Here is a 16196-nt window from a genome sequence, read left to right as displayed (position 1 = left end):
GAGATTGTAGCAGGGAATGGCTGGCGAGTAGGTGGTGTGATATTCTTACTTGTTTTGGAGGGGAAGGGGGGAAAAGATTGTGGGATGAGGGAAAAGAATGGAGGGAAGGAAGGAACGGTGGGTTGAATTTTGCACCCTGAACCAGAGACAATCATGACATTCGTTACCGATGACCCTGACGACTTCATTTAGATATCTACCCATTTTTACCCAAATGCTACCTATTACCCAACCATACCATACGAACATATCACATGCTCCAACTCGTTTCTCTTAGTCCTAGCTATAGTAGATCTAGGAAATAGCCATCGAAGCGTTATGACTGCCCGCAGCAGCATCGTACAACGCCTTAATATCAGCTTGCCACTGCGCCACATCCGGCCGTAAGACCCTCCGGTCATAAGTCAGCAAGCCATTGACCTCACCCTCGACATCAGTAGTCTGCGTCCAGACTCCCCCACTACATGCAAACAACTCTGTTTGATCCCTCAGATCGTCTAGAAGGCGGTGGGCGCGGTAGTTCCATGCCTCGATCGAGGTGTCGATTTCGTAGGTTTGGTTGATGGTGTTGATGGCTGTTTGGACGTTCCATAGACTATATAGTGTTTTAGTGTGTGGGACAGAGGAGGGAAATGGGACAAACTGACTGCTCAATGGAGACGTTTTGGCCGATTCCGCCGAATTCGCCTTGGAAGCCAATGCGTGTTGGGTCGTAGGGGCTTGAGTCGATAGAGTAGAAGGGGGAGCCACATTGTGGGTTCGCGTAATGATGATTGTCCTGTTACCGTTTATCAGTATTGTGAGGAGCATTTGAATAGCGGCTCACCCACGCTGTAGTCTCCGGCACCATGGTCGTGCCATCCCGTTGTACTGTCAACGAGACGCGTTGGATCGAGACTGCGAACGATGTCCGTGAGGCCAAACTCGGGATAGCCTTGAATTACTTGTCCCCAGCCTTCGTTGTAGATAACCTGAGAAGTCATTAGCGACCAAACCCATGCAGTGTGCAGCTGGAAGTCCATTTACCCATGTCCCGATGCTGGGATAGTTTTTATGCTGATTTACAAGAACCTCGAGTTGACGAGTGAACTCGGCTTGTTGATCTGTATCTGGCAGAATCGTTTCTGATGTGCAGTTGGACAGGGTACGGCTCTGAATAGGCCGGAGGGCGGGCATGTCTTGGATCAAAAGGAGGCCCATTTGATCACATGCTTGATAAAACAACGCGTTTTCAACTTTTATCTATTCAGACGAGATAAATCAGAATCTTTCTTTAGGTAGATAGTCATCTCACTTACATGCTTCCGAAGCATATTAAATCCTAGCTTCTTCAATGCTTCCAGATCGTACACCATGGCCTCCCGGTTTGGCGGGGTATAAACGCCGTCAGGCCAGTATCCCTGATCCAAAGTCCCAAATTGGAAAATGAATTCCCCATTCAAGAGCGGTCGGACTATTCCGTCAACTTTGCCTTTGGAGATAGTCCTAAATCCGGTATAACTCGAGACTTCATCAGAACCCATGACGACAGTGAAGTTATATAAACTCGGTGAGTCAGGTGACCATAGCTTTGGTGAAGGGACCGTGAATTGAAACGACACATCAGAAGTCCCTGTTTGTGACGCTAGAATATTTGGTGATCTCTTAGATCCGCTATCGTAGAAGATGATTTCAACGGGACCCGGAGTTCCGGAAGAGCTGTGAATTGTGACGTTTACTGAAGACGTCAAATAAGCATATATTCTTGAAGAGATATTTGATGTACTCACCCTCGCCATTCATGTCTGCTGCGACATCAAGCTGAGTTATATGGTTGGTTGGCGCCGATTCGATCCAAACACTCTGCCAAATACCGCTGCAGGGTCTGTAAAAAATATGTGATGGGTTCAGGGTCTGTTTTCCGATGGGAATGACATAGTCACCACTATCAGTGGGGTCGTGCACAAATACAAGGCTGTAAGAAAGTTAGCTATAGCTTTTGCGGGATTTTGAGAAGTTCGTGCATTTCGTTTTGGCCCCCAACCGACACAAACCCGGTTGCATCAATGGTGAACGCCGAGTATCCTCCTCGGTTGAAACCAGCCTTCTGGCCGTTGATAAATACCGTTGCTTCATAATCCACAGCTCCGAAGTTGAGTAAGACTGACTGATTGGACCATGATGAAGGGATATTGAAAGATGTCTGAAACCAAGAATATATTGAGTAGTTGGCTTGGATTCCTGCGCATGATATTAGCCAATTATGCCGTGGGAGAAACTTCTTGAAGGTTACCAGAAATAGCACTCTCGAGGCAAGACGGGATCAAAACCTCATTTGCTAATGTTTGATTGAAAGGAGGGCTGTTAAGGGCGTCCAGGCTAGCAGCATTCTGATAAGTCCACAATCCATTCAAGTTCTGCCATTTGGCCCGTTCCAGCTGGGGTCTGGGATATTCTGGCCAAGGGTTTGTGCCGAGCTTGTAAGTCCAATCTGTAGTTAACGGCGGCTCTTGAACAGCGTATGCCTTGGCGTTGACATTTTGACGTCTGGCTTTACCAGGATTAAAAAAATTGCTGTCATAGCTACTTGCCAGGGTAAGTGTTGCCTGTAGGGACAGGATCAAGCTGGATGCGACTCGCATTCTGATAGTCAAAAATATAAGGAATAGGCAATGAGGCAAACCAGAAAAATGGAAGTGGGAGGCAATGAATTTTTCAAACGCCGCGCTTCTTATACTCCTACCATCATGTCACTTGTAGACTGCCAAGGACAACCCCTCACTGCCCCTGTAATCGACAGGAACATATTACCTTGCAATTGACGGTCTGCAGGCGAATTGGGGCCGAAGCAAAAGATATCGAGCTTCAAGGAGACACCAAGGCACTTCCCTACTTACCCCTCATCGGCTAAGCAAGTACATGGTAATAATCCCCGGACCCCGCATACAAAAGTGGGAAAGATATGCAATGTTGACGCGAGATTTAACTTATTCAGGGAGGTCGAAATAACTACCCATGACACTTAAACTCTACTTCTTAAACTTTAACTTAAGTTGCTATATTATATATATAATGGTATGAAAGGAATTTAAGTAATTGTATATAGCTAGCAAGTAGGAAAGAGTTTTAAATATAGGATCGCTTATAAAATTAACTCTTGCTTACTTAATTAAGTAGTATAGATTTACAAGTAAACTCCCTATTAGTGAAACGCATTAACATTTACAAGTGACCTAGGGTATAAACAAATCAAAACGTTCAACCGCTTAAACGATTGGCGCTAGTGGGGTAGGATACTTTTGCTGACAACACGTGATTTATACTCCGGGGCAGACGGGTCAGAATACACGGGTCACAGCGGATGACCGATTTATAGCTTGATGTGAGCATATAAAGATACAAGCATAGGTATATATTAACGAAGGGGAGCGAGAGAAGATAATTTTACGGGCAGTGCTGACGTAATCAACCTAGTGTAACCACTAGTGGACGGTACGCGACTCTTCAAGTTCTTTGTTCTTCCTTCCGCTCTTTACATCACCCATCTAGCACTAGCAGCTGCAAACAGTCCAGATCTAGGTGATCTTCAGTCTATTTCCTAACGCTGATATATGTTCAAGGGCACTCATTTCTATATGATTACTAGTTAGACCTCGTCCTCTCAATTTCTGGATCAGCTGGTATCACAATTGTTCCTGCAATTGTTATTGTGGAGTCCCGTGAAGTAACGATAGGGGATTTAATTTTTTGCCGTTTCATTCATAGACAATATGCCCCAACCCATTGTTTTGCGGACCGGGACGTTCAGTCCTGGGCAACAAATAATGCACAAAGCTCTGATGGGGAGTTTGTCGAAATATCGAGTAGAATCTGCATGCACCTTCCCGCTGTTATCGATGACATTAGAAGGGGGATGCTGGACTCAATGCTCTGCTTGAAACATTATTTCCATGGTGTCGTGCGAGATGATAGCGACAATCACTGGTTTTCTAACATAAAATGGTCAGGCAAGTTGCTATGAGTCGAAACTCAGAAGAGAATCCGTTCCTAACTAGATGTATACAGTTTTAATGAAATTTCTCTACTCAATCTTCTGCTGTTAATGGGCAGCATATTCTCATCTTGCGGGAGACCTTTATTAGCGGGACCCTGCATGAAGACCCTCAAGTCATCTTTCTCAATGATACAAGGACATTCGATATGATTCACGCAAGCCATCGAAATTTGAGAAGCCACGCACACAACCGAGCATAAGTATGAGCTCTCAGCAGAACAGAATTCGAATTCCTAAACCCGTCCTACACAATAAAGCTTCAAGTAAATCTTTCGTTGTCCCCAGCTGTCGTACAACCTCAACAATAGCAGAGCCTACTCGGCGCAGAAACAATAACCCGCTTCAAGCATGGGCACTCTTTGGTTCGCCCTGATAGCTTCGATCCTTGTTTTTCTGTGCACATTTGCAAGGGATCTGGTCTCTAGTAAAAAGGGTTCCAGCACTCGAACATGCATCAAGGATCATCAGCAAGCAAAAGCTCTTCTGGCCAACTCCTCATTATTGTCCCGGGCTATTCCCAACGAACGACTTGTTTTGGCCTTCGGAATCAACAATGCTTTCACAACAACGTATTCAGATATCCACTGAGACTTTGTGAATCACGCAAAGCAACTTATTCGAATGCAAGATAGTGACTGGAAAAGCCTCGCAAAGACAGCGACAGAGAGTGCTAGTCGAATTGCAGGAACAGTCCAGGCGTTCGGCCTGACTTCACTTGAAACTTCTATCCAGCGCCTAGTCTTTCAAATCGTAATAGGAAAATTCTTTCCCCACATTCAGCCTCCGCCGTCCGACATCGACGTCCAGTACATTGCCACCACTATCAACAATCTCTGGGTTGCATCTAAATGTTCTATCGACCAGGCGCTTTTACACGACAAAAAGACATCTTTTCTTCGCAGACTTGAAACAATCCTGCCCTGCAACATCGCTGCTGACAACCCTCTCAACATCATCTTGCCTGCCTACGAGACGCTCTGGCGCGTTATCCTTCGATGTTTCCTAGAAATTCGCTTCCGGTCTTCCCACGATGATCGTCGCGCATGGACGAACCTCTTCCCGGAATTCCTATCTGATCCCACCCAGGCCAACTTTGAGGCTCGCTTAGACGGCCAAGTGTCTGTCAAAGACATCACTCTCGAAGCTCTCCGATTATACCCTCCCACCCGATGGATTTATCGCTTCCAAGAAAACAAATTGATCGCAGTAGATATCGAGTACATGCATCGGGACCCGGCAATATGGGGTCCAGACGCCGACACGTTCAAGCCATCAAGGATCGAACATATGGATAGACAATCGTTCATGCCATTTGGGAAGGGTAGCTTTGCCTGTCCGGCTGAGAATGTTTTCGGGCCGATGATGATTGGGATTCTGGTTGGGGCTCTAGTCACGCAGCTTTATGGTTCGGTTGGGTTGGTGGATGATGAAGGAGAGGACGCTGACTTGGCTGATGGGCCACTTGATAATGGGCGGGAGGCGTATGGGGGCTTGCAGCTTGAGCGGAAGTAAGGGTTGAAGTTGACACGCAGGCTATATAGTTTGATGATGGTTTTGATGGTACTTACTGCATATTGTTATTTATCAGTTGCATTCTCGTGTGGAGGATTCGAGTTTTGCGGGTGTCGTTCATATACCAGTAACAGGTATCTATAGTCTCAATGCATTGTTAGCTTTCCCTATAATTGATTGTCATGGCACGTCTGGTTCCTTTCCCCTGATCTTACTCGCTTAGTCCATGTCTGTGTCTACCTTTCGATCTACAGTTGCGAGTCAATATCTAAAAACTGACTGTGGTTTCCTTGTCGTGCAGTAGGTTGCCAGTGCTTGCATTTCACAGGGCTTCAGTGACCAGTGTTTAACAATTACTATACCCTCCCTCAGAGGGCCCTGCACTGAACGTGGACTTATTTGTTAATGAATATTGGATAATTATATATGAAGACACTTTCTAGTGTACCGTTCATTTGATGCCAATACAAGCAGAGACAATCCGGCGGCAGCGGCGTGGAGATACAGGGTTTACAGAGGCATTACCCACTCCCACGCTTCTTACTTACCACGTTTTGTTATATTAAAAACTTACACAGACTATTCAGCAACTATAGCTAGAATTGAAATATTTATAGTGTATATTATTCTTTTGCATTCATTACATAAAGGCGTCGAAGTGCTTTGCCTTGCGGAACATCGCCAATGTGCTGATAAATCTTTGACTTGCTAGGCGGATTGTTCCAACATTTCAAAACTCACATCTCGCCAGCTAGGCGGGGTAGGAGAGTGGAAAGATATCCACTCTAATATCTCTACTAGCCAGTATATCCTCAATTCTTCCGCGAAGCCCAGATGGAGGCTATATCAAGTACGTATCGCCCAACGGCGCGAAAATGAAGAGCGGGAAGAACGGCGGCGTTTACGATGAAGCGAGGGAGAGGGGTGATTATGTCGCCTTGAGGGATATATAGGAGAGGGCTAGAGCGACGAGTAGTGCTAGCGGGCAGTGTACAGTAGATGAATTGTGGGCGGAGCATGAGAGTGTTAAAAAAGAGAGGGCGCGGGCTGTGAGTTCGGTGTCATACGGTGACTTGGGCGTTACAAGACATGATGGCACGAGGTTACCCGCCAACAGCAATGATTCCGAGCTGGAAGGACTTCTAGGCGATGCAGCAAGCATATCAGCCAGTAGCACGCACTACCGGCGGGAGCGTAGCGCCCTGTCGATACTGTCCATCGATACCTTCTATTCGAAGAGCCCCACAACCCGCCCCGAGTCGCCATTGAACTTACAGCGCATCTCGACTTAAGTTAGTGCCAGTGGCGACGCAGTCCCACGGCACCGAATATGCTGAGATTGCCATCGCCACAGCAGTAGGGTCGATTACAGAGATGATGGTGGTTGCTGATGAGAGGCGAGAGGCCAGACGAGCCGGATATGAATCGCGATTTGGAAAGAGCCCACGAGATGACATATACGGAAGGATTCAGCAAGATCATAATTGAGGGGGCATTATACCCGACTTTGAGTTGAGCAAGCATGGCGTTTTGGATGGCTTTCAATCCTTGGATTTATATGTGTAGATATATCAAAGGCGAGGCGGGGCTTTGAATGTAGTAATGGGGTTTATCCTGCTCTTTTCGTTCTTGCTTGGCGGGTGCTAGGAGCTGTTTCTTCCATTATTGGTGGGTATTCTGGCGAAAGAGTGAGTTGGGCGGCGTTTTTTTCTCGCGGCGGGTGCAGAATCGCTGGTTTGAGAGTATTGATATTCCTGCTACCAACTTGTCATGGACCTATGCCGGTGAGCAAAACTTCATCTCCCTATCCCTCGCTGGGAAAACAACGCTCACACCTTCGCCATCGATACAAAGCAAACCAGGGCCGCTCTCCCAGCGACTAGATTGAGCGCTAAAGATATATATGAAAAATACTGGCTTTCTGTGGGCAAGCGAGCGGGGTTGTTCTCGCATGAGCATGTGGGGTAGTTTGCGCAAATGCTTTACTTGGAAGACCTGGGTTATGGGGAGATATAGGAGTGCGAAGGGGGTTAGAGTGTAATATCAAGGAGTTATCTGTCAATTGGAACTTACGAATCTAGTTATTACACTCGTAGATCCGGTGAATAAAAAAAAGTGGTTCATATTAACTCAGAGCAAGAAACTGAATACAGAGTCTTGTCCGAATTGCGTTCGTGGTTGGGTTGGGTTTGGGGGTCGGCACGGACCATGGGCGGAACTAGCTTTGTTTCAAGTTTGTCTGGTTTCTATACATACATATATCATCGCTCACCATTGAATTATGGTCAAGAAGCTGTACTTCTTGTTGTTTTATATATCTTTTTGGCCATCTAATTGTTAATTGCATATCAATATGGAGAGCGTTTCAGAGCTCTCAGTACTGCCCACAGCTGTAGCCCCGACTGCATCTTCAATCGATGTCCATCTATGTCCAAGATGCGCGGCAATCAAATTCAAAGATCTTTTCGATACTCGAGCGTCAGATTATTATACTTCTCAGTATGGCGTCGAAGTTCTACAGCTTGAAGCAACAAAGGCAGAACTGCTCGCGTCAACGTGTTCCTTGTGCCGATTCTTCGGGATGATGGCTCATCCACAAGGTCCTGACTGCAGTGATGCTGAAAGCAACATACCTTGCCATCTCCGGGCCATATCTACTGTGAACCTGTGGTTTAACGGCGGAGCAATCGGCACTGATGGTGACGCGGACTTCCACGACATCGATAATGAGCTCAGCTACATGCTGCGCGTCGTCCAACGCGAGACCAACAATTGCCTCTGCGAGGACAGGTGCGGATATTTTGCTGATGCTAAATCTTCTTCCCCGTGGAGGGTTCGCCATGTCTCTGCGGCATCTTGGTGCGATGGGTTTGCGAAAGAAGCAATCAACTACTGTCGCGAGCACCACGACGAGTTGTGCTCCCCAATGCATGCCAAAGTTGTCAAAGCTCTCAGGGTTGTTGACTGTAGGACGCGATGTGTTGTTGCGTCCCCGGAAGACTGTCAATACGTTGCCCTGTCATATGTCTGGGGCAAGGTAGGTGCCATCACTGTTGAGGACAATGATCCTAAACGTTCCGAGGTCCCGAAATATCCAGAAGTTGTTGAGGATAGCATTGTGGTGACGTTGAATCTGGACTACCGATACCTGTGGGTCGACAGATATTGTATTGATCAAGAAGACGGGCCCGATAAGCTCGACCAGATCAGACAGATGGATGTAATCTATAACAATGCGGTGGCAACAATAATGGCAGCAGCGGGGGAGGATTCAAGCTATGGACTTCCTGGGGTTGGAACCAAAACCCGAAAGCCACAGCATAGTCTAGATCTTGGCAGTCACCTCCTTGTTTCCATACAACCTCACGCCAGTAACCGAGTGAACTCCTCGAAGTGGGCGAGCAGAGCCTGGACTTATCAAGAGGGCATTTTATCGAGACGGCGCCTACTTTTTACGGATAATGAGGTATCATTCGAATGCAATGGCATGTACCTTGCAGAATCAATGATACAGCCGCTCGATAGAGTTTCTATAAAACGCCATACGGAACCTCCGCAAATGAAGCATAGGCTATCAAGAATCTTCCACCACAAAAGTCCCGGAACTGGACGCTACGAAGGCTCGCAATTTATCCAGGAGTATGCCTCGAGGGAAATTAGCTTCCCAGAGGATACAATAAATGCGATACAAGGGATTCTTCAGACTTATGCGAAGAGTCCGTGTCCAGTTTTTCATTTCATGGGAATTCCCATCATGTCCGCAGCGGCTATTCTACAAAACCCTTACGCACTTGATGACGTGAAATGGAAATCCCTAACCGCCGAGCATTCATTTGCAATGGGTCTCTGCTGGTCACACTCTTGGCGGGGGAAACGACGACCAGAATTCCCAAGTTGGACTTGGGCTGGATGGACTGAGTATCCATCCGGAACCACTCAAATCAAACCCGAAAACGTGAAAATATGGGTCGACGATAGCGTAAACCAACTTACAAGATTCCCCAGTTTCGATGCTTTGCCCAATCTCCTCTTACGACAACCATCGCACGGGATGTTATTTCTTACGGTAGAAGCTTCGACAATCACATGCACAATCGCCAGCGTAGAATTGGACGTGGAGGCGAAGAGAAGATGCAGGTATGTGGATGGGCAGCGGCATGCTATAATACAGCTTGAAGATGGCCAGCTAGTCTGCTGTCCATATTCTCCAGGCGAAGAACCCTGCGACCCTCTTGACCAGTCATACACGGTGCTTCTATTGTCGATTTCCGAGACCTCCAGAAAATACAATAGTTCTGATCAAGTGACTGCCATCGTTGTCAGGGAAGTTGGCGAACACTATGAGCGGATCGGCTCATTTACATTCAGCTATGTGATTTTTGCCCAGCGTACTACTCCACGGCCTGATGGCAAATGGGGAGAGAACGATTTAAATTATTATCGTTCAGGGGCAGGAGAATGTCTTCCTAAGTTGGTAACAACGAAATGTACGATTCGCCTAGGATAATTCTATGACAATGATTCATATAATATAAGCGTAGGGTAAGTAGCAGAGAAGCTATATAAACTATAGAACTCTTAAAGACTAGAGATACTATAGTAGAGCTAATATTTAGTAAAAGTTATATATAAATTAAGACTATAGCTATACTGTATTTATTTAATCTTAAAACTATTAGTATCACAGATATGATATGTGATCCCTTCTCTACTACGTAGTATAGACTTGATTCTGGTATTTGGTTAATAATGCTTAGCATTCATTATAGTGTTGCAAACAGAAGTGGTTATGCCACTTCTGCTGACTAAGCTAAATCACATGATGTCACATGACTATAAAGGTCGGAATACAGCTCCCATTCCAATAAAAACTAGCTAAAGAATATAATTTATAATCTAACCTATTTAAAAAGTATTCTTATAAAATAGAAATAACCTTAGATTATATATTACTAGCTTATAATAGAAGCGGTCTTATACTATTAGATAATAATAAACATAGTAAATAAGAGAAGTTGTCAGGCGGCTAAGCACATATAAAAACAGCTATATCCGACAGGCATCTTAACTTTGAAACAAGTCTTAGCACGATTCCGTACTCCGCTCCTGTCTGCGCCTCATTTCGTTTTAATTCTCTCTCTCTCTCTCTGGGTTGGGCACTGGCACGTGATATGAACGTGATTTATTTCTAGAAGTATTGTGATCTGCTAGCAGATTATCCGAATATATTATAAAATATAAAAGTTAATAACTTTTAGGGTTTTTTGATAGGGCAATAATTTGAGCGTTTACTGAGTGTGCGCTTACTAAGTGACTACGAGTATTTGCCAAGTCCACATAGCCGCCGAAAAATATTTGGCGATCCACAAATCGGCTGTTCCCGTTCTCTAGCGTGATACGGCTTTCCTCTAAGGGACGACTCCCCCCTTTCAATATTTGTGAACTTACCTTCAACACCTCACCAGCGGACACAAAAGCCTCCACGTATGCTCACAAGTCATTGCGTTTCCCGAGTATATCGAAGCTGAAAGACACGTCGAGGAACATCAGAAGGCTGAATTTCCGTTAAGAGGAAAAGTACGTCGGCGAGAAAATCCGCTTTTCAAATACGCCAAAGACAGAAATACGGTACGTCTACTAACTTCAACATATACTTTAATTTTCACTTACTCATTTGCATGTAGTTTATTTCCATAACTCTCGAAACTCCATAAATGGACTCGCGATGGCAGTTCCTTATTTCAACCCTGCGAACAATTTTGAAGTTCAGCATGAAGGCAGCGAAGCCTTGGCCATCAATGACACTTATCCTCGTCGTTTCTTAGCTCGTCTAGCACTTCATACAACAGCAAAGTTCTTTGATCGGGACGGCCCCTGTGTACCAATCACCAAGCATAAAATCCTCAAAACGGGATATTCAGTACACCTTACAGAAGCTGTCACGATGAAGTATGTCGCTCAACATACATCGATTCCTGTTCCCAAAGTTTATTGCTCCTTTCTCCACAAAAACAGAGCATATCTCGTCATGGAGAGAATTCAAGGCGAGACTTTGGCAGCTGCCTGGCGAAAATTATCCAAAGAGTCTCTTCAGAAAATCTTCTCGCAGCTAAAGCATATGATCCAAGAGCTTCGAGCTTTGAAGCCCCCACCAAATACGGGAGTAGAGAGCTGCGTTGGTGGTTCCATGTACGATTCCCGCCTACCACACGGCACCCCGCGCTTTGGACCCTTCAAGACTATCCAAGAATTTCACCTCTGGCTGAGAAGAAATCTTAAAGCAACAGAGACAGGCGATCACGTCACCCAAAAAGAGGCCGACGACGTCAGAGCCATGATTGTTAAACAAGATGCCCTATGGCCAGCCCCAGTTTTCACACATTGCGATTTGAATCCATTTAACATCTTAGTTCGTGGGGACCGGATAGTTGGAATCATTGATTGGGAATTTTCAGGCTGGTATCCTTCTTACTGGGAATACACATCTGCGTGGCGTGGAAATCTTCTTAGAAGTGAATATCAAGGTATTCTTCTTTCGTTGCTCGATCCCTATCCCGAGGAACTAGAAATGGAAAGAACACGCTGCAAATGGTGGGGAGAGTGGTGAAGCTAGTAAAATACAATACGGTGATCTGATCTTGGCTGGAGGCAAATGTTTTTGGCTCAAGGCACAGTCTCCTTTCGCCCAAGCAAATCATATGTTGGTTTGGGCTTCAATAAATCCTCTGCCGTTGCGTACCTTCCTGCAGCAGTTTTTTGAGCGACGTATTGTCTTGCGAATGCCTCAATGTGCCCCCAATTCAGCTCAGAAGTGCCAACACACTTCCCGTCTTTCGCAATTTCCGTAAGAGCCTTCGCAATCCAGCTGCGACACCTCCAATTTGGGTCTCCATTAACGACTGGTAGATTTCGAAGAAGATCGATCAGCCGACGTTCATCCTCCACTTTTCCAATGACGAAACGCGCGAGCAATGTATTCGTTGATCGGACATCGTCGACACCCTTCTCCTCATATTGCCATCCGCCCATGTACATGTTCTTCACGTGATAACGAACACCAGGGACGACACTCTTCTCCGCTTTCGGTCCAATCAGGAACGCCCAATGGAATCTGGTAATGTTAGCTCGTATCAGGCATTGTGAAAGGACAGTTCCGGAACCTTCTTTCTTCATTACCCACAACTCCACTAGGGTATAGCGCGATATACAGACGGTTCTTGTTCGAAGACATGGTCTTCCTAAGATCGAAAGGATATAGAGAAAGGGTTGAGTAGTATGTGTAAACAGGCAAATATAGAAAATAGTTAAGAATTGAGCCAAGAGTAGTTATATTGATAGGGATATAAATAATATAGAGAAGGCTTTAGCAGCTTTTATACCTATGTGTTATCCCACTTTAAAACCAACATTATAAATAGAAGTAGAGGCGCGCGTAAAAACGATGTTTCATCTCTGAGGCTTCAAACATTCGACCTTAAGTTGTATACGTGACTTGAACTATGAGAGGGTCTTTTCTACCAGAACGACCACTAATAACGTGGGCTTATTAAGCGCGCGGTGGGTCAATCCAGGCCGGGTACTTAGGTAGCGCGCGCGTAAGCATTCCCCGAACAGGACGATTGCAGCTAGGTTAAAATGCATTGAAATACACACGGCAGTTCTAAATGTTATAGCATAGTACTAGAACATTAAAATATAATATTGCATAAAGGAAATCCTTTCCAGTGAAGTATTTAGCGGATGATCGGTTGATCGATCGGCTGGCGGGTTCCAGCTAGACCAGTGTAGCTAAAAGTTCAGCTAGTGTAAAAAGTCCTCCACCAATTATTTTAGGGTGCTCTTTCGCGGAAAGAGCAAAACAGCGAGTTGCAATTGGTCAAGAAACTTTTGACTAAGCGACTTTCCGGTGAAAGAGCACTTTTGTTACGAGCTAACTTCTACTTTATAACCAGCTTTCCTAACATGCCAACATTATGTTTTTCTACAATCAAGAGCATCAAGTCGTCGATGCCATATATGTAAGTCTGTGTTATTCCTGGTCGTCGGAGCCTAGAGGATCACTTGCAGGTGGAGCCACACCGACTCTTAGGTGCCGAACTCAAGGCTACTCTCGAGCTCTGCAGCTATAGTCTAAGGTCTACTGCTGATTTAAAAGAAAATAAGCCAGGGATTGAGGGCCGATGTCAGGTAATGAGTAGCTTGGAGTGTTATTCTAGCTTTGTCTGTATACAGTCGACCTGTTATTACGCAACCTGTCATGAGAGAACATATGCCATCTGTCCATTAGGTCGAAGCTGCGGCTCACGAGTGTTGTAGGACGTATAGTTAAATAGCTTTACAATTGCGCCAGACATCCCCAAAAAGGGGCCAATACTAAGTTCCTTACTGGGTACTATCATACTATATATATACCTAGAGGAATAGGCACCACACGTGACCGGCCTGTGACAACAAGAAGAGCGCACTATGGAGGGAATATAAGCTCCAGACGTACTTTACAGCTAAAGGTCTAATTGACTACTTCGTCGTTGTAGACAATAGTAGGACAGAAGAGAAGAGAGTCTATCTGCTGCTGCTGAAGGCGACATGTCCTTGACCGAGGGTAAAAAGACATGCTTTGAAAAGATCGAGGAAGATTATCAGAAGTTGAAGGAGGGACTCGCAACAAAAGCTGGAATTGTCCACGACTTTGGGGATTCCCGGTCAGCACGGGTACCGTGGCTAGAGAGCACGGGGTTCCCGTTCCATTTGAAAGACTTATTAAACGCAGAGATCTACTCTTCTTATAAGCTGCCGTCAGACCGTAAGCTAGAAGAGGGCGGCATTTGCGATCCCGTGCTTGTACGCATTATAATGCTACCAAGTCTCTCTTGCATGAGGCATACAAGCTGTCGAGCGAGGCCTCACCTGACCGAAAAATGACCTGTCAGCGTGCGTTTATCCTCCACGAGTTCTATACAGGAGCCACTGGAAAATCTAATGCATTCCATTATTACAAAATGGCGTCAGCTCTTGTGCAATATTTCAATACTTGGACACTGCTTGTCGTTTTCTACTACCGAGTCTACGTTACGGATGGCCATTTTACATAAAGAGAGCCATCTTACCAAGTCCCGAAACACATTATCCAGCCAACGGAATCATAGCAGAAACCTCTATTTGATGTAATCAAAGCTGCTATGGACAAACCAGATGAGAATAAAGAAGACATTAACGCTATCCTGAAGCACTTTCTCCGGCGGCTTTTCTTCGCTTTCATCTGTCACGTCGTTGGGAGCGAGCCAGTTAAGTCACCAGTGTACGACAGGGCTGTCATTCCTCATAAGTCTCATTGAGCTTCCAAGAACTCGAGAATCTTGCCAACCGCCTGCTCATCACCTGGCAAAGATTCCATCAACTCCTCATCAACCCAATTACGTGTATAACCACCCCCAAAATCAACCACCCATGCATCATCCGTTTCCTTGTGTATGAGCACGTTGTGCGGCTTTCCATCGCCCCATGTAACCCCGATTTCATGAAGTAAATTAACAGTCTCCCGGACTTGAGCCCCCCACTTCTTCCTTCTTTCCGTCGAAGCCTCCATTTCCTCAACCTCCACTCCCTCAACATCCATTCCTTCATGCTCTGCCCCATCTTCTGAACCCTCTTGGTCCTCCAGATTCCCCAGGGCATATGGGTTCCCCGTAGGAATGTATTCTTCCAGAATACCAATAATCTCCTCCGTCTCCGCTAACGTAACTAGACCAAGAAGTTTGGGTACTCGAATCGAATTAGCAAGGTGCGATCTCGCTATCGTATGAAGACAGCCGAATTCACGTTCAAGGCCCTTAAAGAAAGCCTCCTCGCCGCTCTTGCAACACATCTCTGTTCCTCCTACCGAGACTTTGGTAATATCCCCCTGCCCAGCGAAAATTTCAAGTACGCGGATGTCTTTGGAAGAATATTGGGGCAATCCTATGTCGTTAACAATTCTGTTGCCGGAAGGATGGTGGTGGTCGGGTCCTCCTTCTATTTGGTCCGGTATCAATTCCGCTTTCCCATCCTTAGTGACGAAGCGGAAGGCGAAGGTCTCCGGGTACAAATGAGAGTGTAAATCCGAAGGCTCTGGCTCGTTAGGAGTGGGGGGAGCTAGTCGAGTCCAGATCGATCCTCCCGCTTCATAGACAAGTAACTCGATTTCGCGTTGAATGGCGAAAGATCGTTCTTCATCTTCATGTGGGATCAAGTCGAATCTTGAGATGAGAGGCCCTTCAATGGTATTTGGGGAGGAAGGGGGAAGTAGAGATACGCGAAAACGTTTGCCATGTAGCATGATGGTTATAAAGATGCCATCTCCGCACCCGCTGCCCCATTGCACGGCTTGCCAGTCTAGAGGGAGCATCTTTAATTTGACCGTTGACCTGGGGCTCCAAAACAAAACGATGGAGGACCTGATATGTCGTTAAAAAATAGATGGAGATGGGGGTTTAAAAAGGCTGAATGGCAATTGATACGTGTTGAGATTCAAGGCTCGGAGGAGTCTGAGGAGGGAAAAGTGGTAGCGAAAATAATGTCGGGGAATGGGCAAGACCTGCTGTCTGTAATAATACCATGGGTGCTTTAGTGTAACAACTTTAGCTAGTAGGGGGTAGCTCTGCTAGCGTTGAGA

The 16196-nt window shown here is 45.8% G+C and overlaps 5 protein-coding genes across 5 annotated transcripts; 2 read left to right on the top strand and 3 right to left on the bottom strand.

Annotated features, from left to right (window-relative positions):
• Positions 1 to 294: 294 nt before the first annotated feature.
• On the bottom strand, positions 295 to 2621 carry lacZ (Beta-galactosidase; the record flags this gene model as incomplete). The annotated part of the gene is made up of 8 exons (XM_031153321.1): positions 295 to 595; positions 648 to 778; positions 831 to 971; positions 1027 to 1242; positions 1299 to 1717; positions 1770 to 1954; positions 2034 to 2220; positions 2273 to 2621. 8 exons carry the CDS (start codon positions 2619 to 2621, stop codon positions 295 to 297), a joined length of 1929 nt encoding a protein of 642 aa, XP_031001599.1.
• A 5277-nt stretch (positions 2622 to 7898) lies between these two features.
• LHYA1_G008400 (uncharacterized protein) lies at positions 7899 to 10052 on the top strand (the record flags this gene model as incomplete). The annotated part of the gene is made up of 2 exons (XM_031153320.1): positions 7899 to 9682; positions 9839 to 10052. The coding sequence occupies 2 exons, from the start codon at positions 7899 to 7901 to the stop codon at positions 10050 to 10052; spliced, it is 1998 nt and encodes a 665-aa protein (XP_031001598.1).
• A 1218-nt stretch (positions 10053 to 11270) lies between these two features.
• On the top strand, positions 11271 to 12152 carry LHYA1_G008399 (uncharacterized protein; the record flags this gene model as incomplete). The annotated part of the gene is made up of 1 exon (XM_031153319.1): positions 11271 to 12152. One exon carries the CDS (start codon positions 11271 to 11273, stop codon positions 12150 to 12152), a length of 882 nt encoding a protein of 293 aa, XP_031001593.1.
• Positions 12153 to 12208: 56 nt separating this feature from the next.
• LHYA1_G008398 (uncharacterized protein) lies at positions 12209 to 12776 on the bottom strand (the record flags this gene model as incomplete). Its single annotated transcript, XM_031153318.1, has 2 exons — positions 12209 to 12656; positions 12706 to 12776. The coding sequence occupies 2 exons, from the start codon at positions 12774 to 12776 to the stop codon at positions 12209 to 12211; spliced, it is 519 nt and encodes a 172-aa protein (XP_031001592.1).
• Positions 12777 to 14873: 2097 nt separating this feature from the next.
• LHYA1_G008397 (uncharacterized protein) lies at positions 14874 to 15929 on the bottom strand (the record flags this gene model as incomplete). The annotated part of the gene is made up of 1 exon (XM_031153317.1): positions 14874 to 15929. One exon carries the CDS (start codon positions 15927 to 15929, stop codon positions 14874 to 14876), a length of 1056 nt encoding a protein of 351 aa, XP_031001591.1.
• Between the last annotated feature and the right edge of the window lie 267 nt (positions 15930 to 16196).

The sequence above is a fragment of the Lachnellula hyalina genome, assembly GCF_007821495.1.
Source record: "Lachnellula hyalina strain CBS 185.66 chromosome Unknown contig00227, whole genome shotgun sequence".
Taxonomy (NCBI): domain Eukaryota; kingdom Fungi; phylum Ascomycota; class Leotiomycetes; order Helotiales; family Lachnaceae; genus Lachnellula; species Lachnellula hyalina.
Note: the sequence above shows the minus strand (reverse complement) of the source record. Positions and strands in the feature narration are given on the sequence as shown.